The sequence below is a fragment of the Sprattus sprattus genome (assembly GCF_963457725.1).
Source record: "Sprattus sprattus genome assembly, chromosome: 15".
Classification (NCBI taxonomy): domain Eukaryota; kingdom Metazoa; phylum Chordata; class Actinopteri; order Clupeiformes; family Clupeidae; genus Sprattus; species Sprattus sprattus.
The window spans coordinates 11,106,892-11,120,798 of record NC_137913.1 but is presented as its reverse complement, the minus strand read 5'-3'; the positions used below and the strand labels follow the sequence as shown (position 1 = coordinate 11,120,798).

The 13,907-nt window shown below is 47.6% G+C and overlaps 1 protein-coding gene across 1 annotated transcript in view; it reads left to right on the top strand.

Annotated features, from left to right (window-relative positions):
• Positions 1-13,907, top strand: part of LOC308376275 (protein crumbs homolog 2-like) — a gene marked incomplete at both ends in the record, with an annotated part of 29,589 nt that overhangs the window by 13,496 nt on the left and 2,186 nt on the right. The window contains 9 exons of the mRNA XM_080852570.1: positions 856-1,038; positions 1,472-1,585; positions 4,340-4,500; positions 6,752-6,785; positions 8,519-9,502; positions 9,913-10,493; positions 10,832-10,997; positions 11,547-12,471; positions 13,515-13,631. Of these exons, the coding sequence (XP_080708696.1) occupies positions 856-1,038; positions 1,472-1,585; positions 4,340-4,500; positions 6,752-6,785; positions 8,519-9,502; positions 9,913-10,493; positions 10,832-10,997; positions 11,547-12,471; positions 13,515-13,631 (3,265 nt within the window). The remainder of the gene's footprint in view (positions 1-855; positions 1,039-1,471; positions 1,586-4,339; positions 4,501-6,751; positions 6,786-8,518; positions 9,503-9,912; positions 10,494-10,831; positions 10,998-11,546; positions 12,472-13,514; positions 13,632-13,907) is intronic.

The following is a 13,907-nucleotide window of genomic DNA, read 5'->3' as shown; positions in this document are numbered from 1 at the left end:
GCAACTGCATATCTGGAAGGCTGAAAAACACTCTTCTCAGTACATGATTAAGTGATTATGTAATACATAAAGCAGTTTCAACCTCCCAATAAATCCAACAACCTTGGAAAACATAGTCCTGTCCCTCTTTATTGTTTTTCAGCCATTTTTTCTCGTGTTTAACAGTGACCTCATGCTCTTTCTAAACAGCATAAGTCACCACCATCTCCTTTTACTTTCAGTTCTCACCATACTAATATTTTTTAGAGAGTTTCTTTTCTTTTTTCGTTTCACTTGTTTTTTCTATTATTCATATGTTTGATTAAGTCTTTGCTGTTGTCCTCACACATTCTATTCTCTCTCACATATAAAACTCTGGCACCGTGCTGCTCCATCTGCTAGAGAGGTGATTAAAGTTGGTCTTAGAGGGCCAATGCCCAAGGAGACTTAACCCTCTTCTGCTTATCAAACTCATGGCCTTAAATCACCAAGACCCTTTCACCCATTTTCACACCTACAGTACGTACACCTACACGTGTGCATTTTGAAGAGTGCTTCTTGTGATCTTTAGGTTTTAGATAAGGTCTTTGTTACATTATAGATATAGCATGAGAGCCTTTTGTTTACGAAAGTTTTCCCTAGTGGAGGAAAAAGCAATTTCAGGCTTTAAGATAGAATTCTAAAAAAGTTGTTTTGAAGTGGAACCTAAAGACCCCTAATGAAGCCTTTGTGTACCATATCTACTATCCATATCATATCTGTTATCTATTTTTTGCTTTCTCTGTCTGTATGTACCTATGTGTGTGTATGTGTGTCTGTTTGTATATGTGTGTGTGTGACTGTTCTATGTGTGTGTGTGTGTTGCGCGTGTACCAGGTTATGAGGGTGAGAACTGCCAGACGGACATAGATGAGTGTGCGGCTGAGCCATGTGAGAATGGTGGGGAGTGTCTGCAGCTCTCGGACGAGGGGAACTACGGCCTCGTGGGCCAGCTGGACCGAGAGTTCAGCTACGCTCAGGCCGCCGGTTACCTGTGCCAGTGCACACCTGGATTCATAGGTGAGAATGACGTCGTCTCACGGACCTTTTAATCAATACTCAGTCACCAGGTTGAACTCTATTACTGACATCACATACATTTCATTCCCATGTTACCTACTGTATCTACTACTAATACAAAGGAATATATTAGATTATAAAGAAAATATCTATTTGCTTCCCCCATCTATCTCTCTTTTCCTTCCTGTTTTAACTTATCACAGAAATTATATAAATTAGATACATAAATACATTCATGATGAATAATTTATGATAATTATTTATTACAGAAATAATGTATTTAACTTGTGGTAATTGATGTTTTGTAGCAATGCCACTGATAGTCATTAAGTGTACAGTATACACTCTACAAGAGTTAAGCCTATATGTATACACTGAAGCGTTAAGCCTATATGTATGCACTGAAGAGTTGATTGGCTGATGTGTCCTGCAGGAGGAAACTGCTCAGTGAATGTGGATGAGTGTGTATCTCAGCCTTGCCTCAATGGAGGAGTCTGTGAGGACCTGGTCAATTCATACACATGTGTGTGTCCACCTGGCTACACAGGTAAGAGAAGTGTGTATGGGTGTGTGTGCATGTGTGTGTGTGTGTCCGCCTGGCTACACAGGGAAGATAAGTGTGTATGGGTGTGTGTGCATGTGTGTGTGTGTGTCCACCTGGCTACACAGGTAAGAGAAGTGTGTATGGGTGTGTGTGCATGTGTGTGTGTGTGTCCACCTGGCTACACAGGTAAGAGAAGTGTGTATGTGTGTGTGTTCATGTGTGTGTGTGTGTAGTCTGACAAAGCCATCCTACGTGTGCCCTTTCTCTCAGATAAGGAAAGCGGGTGGTTTTTTGTGTTGTGGATAATTCAATTCAACTCAATTAGCACTAGCAGTCTTCCAGATGGTCGACACACCATTTTAGCAACGGGCTTCCAAACATTTCTCAGCAATTACAGTGCAAAACATGCCTGCAAAATAACGATAAATCATACATTAATTCAATTAAATTCAATTGTATTTATATAGGGCCAAAACAATACCATTGTCTCAAGGCACTTTACAGAGCCCAGGGACTGAACCCCATTTAGAGCAAGCACAGTGGCAACAGAGGACAAAGAAAAACTTCTTGTTAATCAGGAAGAAACCTTAAACAGAAGGAACCTTAAACTGAAGAGAACATGCACCTGTTAGATAAGGAGACCTTAGTGGTAAAGAGTTACCCTTCATGTTACTCAGCTCACTGGGTCATCAGAGTCTAGAGATGGTGAATAGACAGTGTGTGTCTACTGGATATCGCGTGGAGAGAGTGTGTGTCCACTAGAGATCCTGGAGAGAGTGTGTGTCCACTAGATATTGTGGAGAGTGTGTGTATCTACTCAACAGCACAAGAACAACATGTCTGTTGTTGTCTGTGTGACCAACTGGGCCATTGAATATATTTGTGTTTAACAGTGTTCCTGACTCAGTGTACTGTACGATCAGTGACTGGGTTCCTCCTTGCCTAAGAAGGCATCATGTGATCTGATCTGATCAGGAACTGGGTTCCTCCTTGCCTTAGAAGGCATCATGTGAACTGATCTGATCAGTGACTTTGGCACTGTGTTTTTAATACTTAATTTATTGACAGACTTTGTATGATTGTAGTAGACGTTGTTAAGGGTCAAGGTTTAAGGTTAGTGTGTGTGACAGTATAAAGGTTTAGGGTTAGTGTGTGTGACAGTATTAAGTATCCTTCAACACTGTGTTCTTAATGCCTAATTTATTGACGATATGTGGAACAATATGCAGTTATGATGTAATACATAGGTGTATTTATTACTTACCTGAGTCCACTGTAATTAGAATATAAAATATTAAGCTTTATTTGGTGTTACTTCACAAGCTCCATAAGCTTTGCGCATCAGCCTGGGATTTCACATGGTGCTCATCTCGGCAGGATTTAGACTGGTATTCATCTATCTCCCCGTCCAAAAATGTGCGAACAAACAGCCTCAGACAAATCCACAGGAACTGTATAGAGTCCCACACACATCCCACAGCACCAATTACCCAGTACCATTTCACTAAGTGAATATCGGAGGATCTCCTTATTAGTATGTTCCTGAGTGAATACCGAGGATCTCATCATTAGTATGTTCCTGAGTGAATATCGGAGGATCTCCTCATTAGTATGTTCCTGAGTGAATATCGGAGGATCTCCTCATTAGTATGTTCCTGAGTGAATATCGAGGATCTCCTCATTATTATGTTCCTGGCTGAATATCGAGGATCTCATCATTAGTATGTTCCCTTCATAGAGAGATGCCTTAGTCAGCAGCAGTCAGCCCAGATGAAGCCATAATTACATGACTGAATTGGCCCTAATGACGGCTGCTGACCTGCTGTCTATAGTCTTGCTGGTCCTGGGAGCTCGAGTCATCCGCACTATTGCAGGCTCACTCACTGTCAGCTGTGGAGCTGCTGGGCCACATACAATGACGTACTGAGTCTTAAATTAGCCTTACGTTAATTTGCCTTTGGAAACAATCTGGTTCTGGTCTGGTGCCAGTCTGGCCCTGATCTGGCACAGGTCCGGCAGGCTTGATACCAGTCTTTCTCTGAGTAGGCCTCTCTATCAGGGCCAGATACTATGAAGCTTCTGTGTTATGCCTACTATTGCAATTTTGCATCTGTCCATCCAGCGTATCTGGCCACACACACACAGACACACACACACACACACATCCATAGAACACCTAATTTGTTAATTTTGACTGTACATTCAGCTTGAAATGTTATCCGTTTTTTAATAACATGTATGATATATGTATTTATAAATGCATGAGTAAGACCATCATAGGATGAAGAGAAGATCCCCTTTATTTGTGCAGTTATTACTGTCCATTCATAACAATGAAAAGTATGAGAAGTTTGGTCTGTGCAAAGTCGGGTCTATGAGAAGTTGGGTGTATGAGAAGTTGGGTGTATGAGAAGTTTGGTTTGTGAGAAGTCAGGTGTATGAGAAATTGCCTCTATGAGAAGTTTGGTGAAGAGAGCGTAGTGTGTGGTGCCACACAATATCTCTGGCTCATATGATTTTGTACAAAAAAGGTTAAAAAAATACAGACCTTCTGTGAGAAGTGAGGTACAGTTGCATAACGTAGTTACAACAGGCCCAAGTGCAGGATATTATGACGGGTCCTAGTCAGTGGCGTAAGGCAGTGGTTCCCAAACATTTTACAGTCCCGTACCCCATGTTTGAAACCGTCAACGCCGCCACGACCCTCTCCCTGCACAGATATTCAGCCTACAACACTTACAACTGTGAAATTGTCAGGGAATATCACTAACCACCGCCACCACACCCCCTCCCCCTGCACGGGTATTTTTCTTGGGCACGAAAACCCCCCGGCTACGGGCCCCCGCACCTGCTGCACCCCCCATAGTTATGCCCCTGGTCAGGCGTATGAGCTAAAGGAGCTGGCCATCCTGATCCCAGTGCCCTCTCTCTTTCTAGACACCTCCCTACCCCCACACAAACACACACAGTAGCAGTTTTACAGTAGCAGTTTTACACCTCAGTACACTCAGGCAGTAAAGAGTGGGTAGTGGATGGTGAGGTATATCTGGCTCATATTATTTGTAAGGTAAAAAAATGAATAGACCTTAAAGTAGAGTCTGCAATTCTGCATTCATTAGTCTTTCTGTTAAATTCAATTGCTCCCCATGTTCCTTTCACTGTATGACACCTGAATTTTCCTAACGGGATTAATACAAGTTTATCTTATCTTATCTTATCTCTGTGTGTGAAAAAAAACCTTCTAGTGTTCTGGCTCTTGAAATGTGAAACAAATATAGTGGCTTGGATTGAGACATAAAAAATTCCAGCTTGATAGCAAGAGCTAAGGCACGCTCAGTAGACGCAGCAAGTAGCAACAGATGCACACACACACACACACACACTCAAGCACACACACACACACACACACACACACACACACACACACAAACACACACACACACACACACACACACACACACACACACACAAACACACACAGACACACACACACACTCCTAAGTTTCCTGTAGCACCTAGCATTTCCTGCGGAGGACTATTCCTCTGGTCCCAGACCAGTTTTGATGTGTAGTGGACTGTAGACGGACTGCAGGCATGGAGATGGCACCAGAAGAACTATAAAGCAACTTCTGCCATATGCTTGCTGGCTTAGTTCATGTCAGCAGTCTGCCTGTGTGTGTGTGTGTGTGTGTGTGTGTGTGCGTCTGCGCGTGTCTGCGTGCGTCTGTGTGTGTCTGGAGAAATTTACAAGGAGAGGAAGAGATTATGGGAAAGCCTCTTAAGCTTGGCCAACCTGAGCAATAACAAACATGTAGTGGCGTGGCGGAAAAGTTTTCAGTCAGAAAATACATTATTATTTGATGTCAACAGTAAAGACTATAATTCATTTCCTACTGTCTGAAACATATAAACATGCTCTGTTCCAGGACTGATGAGCTATCGGTATAGATGTACATTTAGTTTACATACATAAATACAACTCGTGTCCATGTGCTGGTATACTCCTTGACAGAGACCTAAACTTAGTTTTCAGTACACTTGTACGGCAGGTTCCCTTCTTTTTTTCCACCATCATTCTCTCCATATTCCTCTCTCTCTCTCTCTCTCTTTCTCTCATACACACACACACACACACACACCCTCTCCCTGTGACATTCCATTCTCCTCCCGTTCTCTGTGGTCCTGTATTGAAATCACATCTTGGCTAATTACTGAGCCACTGGCCACCGCCGCTAGTCATCCGTCACTCTAGCACTCCTCCACAAACATTCCTGGTGTCTGCGCTGACAGAAGCCAGCCGGGCTGAGATGGTAGGAGGGAGGGAGGGAAGAGAGGAGAGGGGAGGAGAGGAGAGGGAGGAGTGGAGAGGGAGGAGTGGAACAGGTGGGGGGGGGGGGGGGGGGGTGGTGGGGGAGACTCCTGTGGATTACTGACCCAGCCGGGATTGCTCAGCGGAGGGGAGGGGTAGAGGGGTGGGGGGGAGACGGCACGGCTCAGCTCCTAATCAGTCCCACTCGCCTGGTACAGAGAGGGAGAGAGAAGACAAGAGAAGAGATAGGAGGAGGGAGAGAGAGAGAGAAGACACGGGAAGAGAAAGGAGAGAGGGAGAGAGGGTTATACAGAGAGAGAGAGAGAGAGGGAGGGAGAGAGAACACAAGAGAAGAGATAGGTGGAGGGAGAGAGGGTAATGCACATAGTGATAGAGAGAGAGAGAGAGAGAGAGAGAGAGAGCGGGAGGGAGACAGAACACAAGAGAAGAGATAGGAGGAGGTAGAGAGGGTAATACAGAGAGAGAGAGAGAGAGAGAGAGAGAAGACAAGAGATAGGAGGAGGGAAGACTAGAGAAGAGGAGGGAGAGAGGGTTATACACAGAGAGATAGAGAGGGAGGAGGAGAGAAAAAAGGGTGAGTGAGAGAAGGTAGGAAAGATAGAGAGACAGACAGAGAAGCTTACAAACAGAGAGAGAGAAAGACGGAGGGGGGGGAAAGGAGGGTTTGATAGAAACGGAGAGACACATAGTGGGAGAGAAGGAGGGAATTAAACATATAGAGAGAGGGACAGAGGAAGAGAGAGAGAGAGAGAGAGAGAGAGAGAGAGAGAGAGAGTTCCTCCTCTTCGTCAGGACTCCTATGTGGACTGTGCTGCTGTGTGTTCTTGGATCTCTGTCAGGATGAGGCGTGGAACGCAGGGACTGCTGGTCTGGGTACCGCTCCTGATGGCAGGTAGGGTGGAACCTCCATAACCCCTCACCACTCCGCTCAGGCAACTCCAGGGCAAACAGGGCGGTGGAGCAGGGAGGTGGGGCAGGGAGGTGGAGCAGCTGGGGTTACCCCTCCACAGTGAGTGCCTCTCTATGGTGCCTCTGCAGCTAGGCAGGCTGGGTAAGGTTCACGGTGAGAGCTCTTTCTCGGGCAAATGTCGTTGTCGTCGGAGAGCTCATGGTGTGATCTTGGCTCCTTCTTTCACCATGTCAAAGTGTCTTTGCTCCAGACTCCAGACTCTGAGCTTTCCATGGGGGTTAGTGGCTGTAATAACTAGCGTCAGGTTGTCTTCCAGATAGGGATGTTCTCTGGATCAACCCGGCCCTGGAGTGGGCTGAGAACAGGGCCGGTGCTGGACTAAACTCTTTTTTTGGGGGGGTTGTTGGATCGGTTTGCTCATCAGAGAGAGGGGAAAGACTAAAGGAGTTTTTACACAGGGACGCTCTGCTGCCTCTCGCTGCCCACGAACCAGAGTGGAGCGGAGTGTTCTATCTTTCCAGAGCTTCATGTCATATAAACTTGTGTTCTGTGTAGGGGTTCTGAAGATAAATTTAGAGGGCATAGCTAAATATATATACATTTTTTTGTTGTTCGTTGTTTGTTGGGTCTTGTGCCGTTCTCTGAAGCGAATCCTCACTCTGTGCCCATAAGGCACGCTGTGTTCCTCGCTGGCCTTTGTGTGCCTATTGATGCTGTTTTTGTAACACATCAGATTTTACTGAGAGAATGTGTCTACACATTTTTACCAAGTATCTTAAGAAAAGTAGGTTTCTCTAACAAAGACCACTGTCTTTAGATCATTAGGCTTCATGATAGATCACATTCAAGTGAGTTCCAGGAACCATTGTCTTAATCAAATTAACAAAGACATAACAAGGTAATTGGGTACAAGACTAATTGGAAATGTAATTAGTGTTTGGTTAACTCACAAGGACCAAAGTTGCAGGAAACTGCTTCCTTAATGGGCATGTTGGGTACAAAATTACTTCCTGAAATGGCTAATAAGTGAATTGTGTTTTTCAGCTTAACTCATTTATTGAGTACATCCAGGCTCCGTAGCTGCAAGGCATTAGTTGTTTGTAAAGGTCCTATAGGCTGAGACTGCTTTGTTCATGAGGGGAATCAGTCCAGATCCATCCTTTTACCCCTTTTTCAGATACACGTTTCACTTGAGATTTAGTTATGAATGGGTCAGCTCCTTCACTTACGTATATCATTACACTGATGTGATGCACATCCAAAGCGATGTGTGGGTGTCTGTGTTTATGTGTGCTTGTGTATATATTTGTCAAGAAGTAAATATCTCTGTACCTGCAATGATGATGGAATTCTGAAATATTCAGAAATATCTCATCTTAAATAATCATAATTCTGTACCTTTAGTGAATCCCTTGGGTATGCTTTACATTTGTCAGTGATTCACAATTCCTATTTTTGACCCAAAAAATGACACGCATGACGTGTGACTGCCGGCTCTGCTGTCTGAGTTTCTGTTAGTGTGACTCTATGTGTCTGTTATTTAGAGAGAGTGTGTGTGTGTGTGTGTGTGTATGTGTGTGTGTGTAAAGTAAAACTGCCTAGCAGGTGGATTACCGTGTGTGTGATTAGCGACAGCTCCCTCAGGCTGCCTCACACCCCTCTCACCCCCCCTCCCCCCCTCGCCCTCCCTCCCCAGGTGTGCTGTGCGAGATGGACGTGGACGAGTGTGAGAGTAATCCCTGCCAGAACGGTGCCACGTGCAAGGATGGCATTAACGCCTTCTTCTGTACCTGCCCTGACCTGCAGCCTGGCAAGCTGCCCTGGGGTGGCACCGACTGCGGCACGCAGCTCACTGGCTGCCTGGAGCACCAGTGCCAGCATGGCGCCACCTGCACGCCGCACCTGGATGACGGCCAGCATGCTTACACCTGCACCTGCACGTCGGGTTTCGCCGGCGACCGCTGCGACACCCCCACCACCTTCTCCTTCTCCACGGAGAGCTTCGTGCTGGTGGAGGTTCCGGAGGTGACCCGGAACCGCAGGGATGTGGGCCTCACCGTGGACCCGGGCAGCCCCAGCGTGCGGCTGCGCTTCAGAACCACACTCCCGGACCTGGTTCTCTTCTACAGGGGGTCGGCCGAGCACTTCGTCTGCTTGGAGCTGCTCCGAGGCGCTCTGACAGCCAGGGCTGAATCTGGGGAGCTGAAGATGGAAGTCTCACTCCTGGACCCGGTCAACGACGGCCACTGGCATGACGCCCTCGTGACCGTGGATGAAAAACTCACCCTGATCAGAGAGGACAGCGCGGCCGACGACAATGACGATAACGACGGCGACGAGATAACGAAGAGGGCAGAGGACAGTGGTCAAAACCAGCTCCTGTTCTTCCACCCGGAGGGTCTCCAGCAGGTGTTCATTGGAGGCGTTCCCCTGGCCCTCCACAACAACACGGTGAGCATGAGGGGCTTCCTGGGATGCATGGAGGACCTGCTGGTCGACTCGCAGCCCATCCTACCCCAGAACCTGCTCTCAGACCTGGACCTGGGCGTGGAGATCGGCTGCAACAAGACGGACTGGTGCGAGGAGGACCCCTGCTCCTTACAGGGCCACTGTGTGGACCTGTGGACGGACTTCAGGTGCGACTGCCAAAGGCCCTTCTACGGAAACTTCTGTTCTGAAGGTATGAGCAGCAGCCCCTCAACACAGCATCCATGACAACACAGCATCCATGACATCACATCATCCATGACAACACAACATCCATGACAACACAGCATCCATGACATCACAACATCCATGATAACACAGCATCCATGACAACACAGCATCCATGACATCACAACATCCATGATAACACAGCATCCATGACAACACAGGAAACTACATGATCTTGGCTGATCTATCTATCTATCTATCTATCTATCTATATATCTATATATCTATCTATCTCCACTTGAGTGTTTGGTCCAATTGTTCATATGTCAATATATAGACATGTACATATACAGTATGTATATATATTATATATATGTATCTATATGACCACATATTGACATGATTGGTAATATATCCTACTGGGTTTCTGTGCAGAGATTCCATCATGGACGTTCAGTCGTGAGAAGACGTCGTCTTTCGTGAAGTTCCCCATCACCCAATCGCACGGCGCATCCTTCGCCGTCTCCTTTTTCCTCCGCTCCACGCAGGAGTCGGGCTTGGTGTTCCAGCTCAAGCGGAGGGAGCAGGAGTTCTTCAGCGTGTATCTGCGGAACGGCACCTTCCACGTCGACGTCCAGGCCTCCACCCAGGCCTCCACCCGTAGCTCCTCCCGCTACATCACCGACGGCAGCAAGCACTTCCTGACGGTCAGCGTGAGCACCGGCTGGGTGTTCTTTAACGAAGAAGGGGTGCGTTTTCAGGACGATGACACCCTTCCGGAGATCACCGTGGATGCGGGGGACCAGGCCTTCATCGGGGGGCTCGCCCAGGGGCAGGACACCTCACGCTGGGGAGGATACTTCAAGGGCTGCCTGCAGGACATCCGTCTGGATCACACACAGCTGTTCATCTACAAGACCAAAACCACCAAATACATGAAACAGCACCACCCAAGCTACCTCCCAGGGGCCTCCTTCAACGTGGAGCCAAACTGTGTCTCTGATGACACGTGCAAGGTGTGATGTCTTCTTTTGTAACATTGTAGACAGGTGCCCTGAACTAGATGAATGTGCTCAACTTATCATGGGATGGTAAATCCAGATCATTGATTAAAAATCATGGGAAGGATTTCTACTTCTTTTACTGTTAACGTATAGTAGGAGAAGGCTTTGAATCCAAGGGTCTGCTTAATTTGTACTATTTTTCATCCAACACCTGATGTAAATTATAGTTTGTCCTTTGGAAAGTTAACTTTACTTAATGAGTTGTTGAATTGAGCATGATTCATTGGCATGAGTACCATAAAAAAAAGAAGTTCTGGATGACAAACATTTATAACCCTTTCTACGTCTAGGCACACCCATGCTTGAATGGAGGTGCATGCAATGTGACCTGGAATGACTTTGTGTGTGAGTGTCCTTACAACTTCACGGGGAAGGTGTGTGAAACACGCGTATGGTGTTTGGGCGACCCCTGCATGGTGGGCAGCCAGTGTGTGGACCTACTGGACGGATATGAGTGTGAGTACCTCTTCCAGTCACTCTTCTGGATCAAAACACACAAAACACACACCCCAATACACACCCCAACCCCCCCCCCCCCCCCATAAACACCCCCCCATAGCCTCCCCTCAAAATACCCCCCAAAAAACACCCCTAGAAATATACACCCCAAAACACCCCCCCCCCCCCCCCCCAAAACACACTTCAACATACTGTAAGGAGTGTAAAGCGAGCATAGCTAATACAGATTAGGTTGTGCCGGTTTCTTAAATTTAAATCCTGATGCCATAATGAAATGAAAGATATTACTGCTGCAGAAAAGTATTTCAAGGTAATAGTGTCTACAATATATTTTGTGTCTCAGCTCCCTGAAGTACACTTTAGGATAAGTAAATGTTATTGAATAAATACAATTGAATTGAATCGTTTCACATGGATTTGCACCCTTCCAATATTCAGCGCTCCGAGATCTGTGACTCCAGACACATGTCCTGGGTTGCCATGATTAGATAAGGACTCCTCAATGGACGGTAAACACGCTGTGTCTCATTTCTCCTCTGTCGTTAGGCCACACCAACGCTTCTTTCGAGAACAACGCCCTTCAGTACCACGCAGACGGCTATCCCGTGGACGCCGTGACGACGGTCTCCGTGGAGCTGCGGACACGCGAGGAGAACGGGGTCCTGCTGCGTGCGTCCAGCGGTCTAGAACTGATATGCATTGGCCTTCAGAATGCCAGCCTCATTGTGAAGCTGCGCAGCGGAAACAGCCTGGAGGTTCTGGTCCTGTCCAGCGAGAGCATGCTGGCCGACGGTGAGTGGCACCATGTCGAGCTGCACCTGGACACCCAGCTGCTCCACAGTGGAGAATCAGCGTGGACGGGCAACCCATGGGTCAGACCGGCAACGCCACCGGCAGCCGCCCCCCAGTGGAGAATCAGCGTGGACGGGCAACCCACGGGTCAGAGTGCCAACGCCACCGGCACGCTGGATTTCCTCGGGAACGCCACTGTGTACCTGGCGGAGAACTTCACCGGTTGCCTCGGCGACGTGCGGGTGGGGGGAGTGTACCTGCCGCTGGTGGATGACGGCGAGCCGCCCCAGCTGTTCCGCTTCGTTCGCCAGGGGGCGGGCGTGGCCCCCGAGATGGGGTGCCGGGGGTCCCCTGTGTGCGAGCCCTCGCCGTGCCTGAACCAGGCCTCCTGCCTGGACCTCTTCCACTCCTACCGCTGCGCCTGCGCCCCCGGCTGGGAGGGGGAGTTCTGCGAGGTGGACACGAACGAGTGCGCCTCGGGACCCTGCGTGTACGGCTCCTGCCGCGACCTGCTGGCCGACTACCGCTGCGTGTGCACGGGGGGCTACGCCGGCAGGAACTGCCAGGAAGAGGTGGATGAGTGCCAGCAGCACCGCTGTGAAAATGGGGGATCCTGCGTGGACGCTCTGGGGAGCTACTACTGCCTGTGTCCCCCGGGGTTCACCGGCACATACTGCCAGTGAGTGAATCCTGATCACAGAGCCAGGATAATAATAATAATAATTCATATTTATATAGCGCTTTCCTAAATGCCCAAAGACGCATTACATGTGCGAATGGACAGGTTGCAGTGGTCTGAGCAGTTACTGGAACCACATGAGGACATTATAACCCTTTATGAATGTATTTATAGTGTGTAATGGACACTGGGTTAAAGTAAAGTGTTATTGACCTGGGTCCGTGTTCACAAAGCATCTTTAGGCTATAAGTAGCTCCTGACTTACTGATTTAGTAGCAATACTTTATCGTTATGAAGAGCATGCCTTCTCATCGGCACAGACCTGTCACTCATCAGCCAAACACAGAGGTCTTTGAAAAGCAAGCTTGTGCATGAGACTTGACGTCGTCATACCAACATAGTCTCTCTTTTTTTAGTTTAGCTTAGGAGTTCAGTCCAAGTTGGTCTCAGCAACGTGTGAATGAGATTTAGGAGAAACCTTTGACTGCGACTGAGGAGGACTCTCAGTGGAAAGATGACATGCTTTGTGAATACGGGCCCAGATCTTTTCCAGTGCTGGGTGCATTAGGGATAGTTTATAATAAAGCAACTTAGAAAGGCACTACACTGGTTATGTAAGTGCATGTGCTGATAAGGACGTAGGATAGGGAATAATTTGTGAGTTTGTGTGAGAGTCTATGTGCATGTGTGTGTGTGTGTGTGTGTGTGTGTGTGTGTGTGTGAGTGTATATGTGTCTGTGTGTGTGTGTGTGTGAGAGAGTGTAAGTCTGTGTGCATGTGCGTGTGTGCTTGCGTGTGTGTGTGTGTGTGTGTGTGTTAGATTGTGTTTGTGTGAGTGTGTGTGTGTGTGTGAGCGTACGTGGAGTGTGTGTGTTAGATTGTGTGTGTGTGTTCATGTGTGTGTGTGTGAGTGTTTGATTGTGTGTGTGTGTTAGATTGTGTGTGTGTTCATGTGTGTGAGTGTAAGTGTCAGTGTGTGTGTGTGTGTGTCCACATGTGTCCAGTACGTTAGCATAACTATGTTATCTCCGTCTGACCCCCAGGTGGCCGTTCCCAGCCCCGCGGTGTAACCTGGACCTACGGTGCGCTCACGGGGGAGTCTGCACCCAGGGCTTCTGGGGAGCGAACTGCACCTGCAAACCCGGCTTCACTGGGATGAGGTGAGATGATGACCTACGGCCCTTATACGTACAGCACAGGGTCCGGGACTGATGAGCGGTGACCTCTGACCTTTGAACTTGTGTACGGACAGACCATCCTGTCTTGAGTAAGCTGCATCAGCGTCCTTGGTCACGATCATGATGACCACAGTGTTAATCTTAAAACTTGAATCTGATACTCTCCTGTACCTTATAGGAAGAGTGTGCCACATAGCTAATGCTAATGTTGCCATTGGAGATAGGATACTTATACAGTAGTGTTATCATTGGAGATAG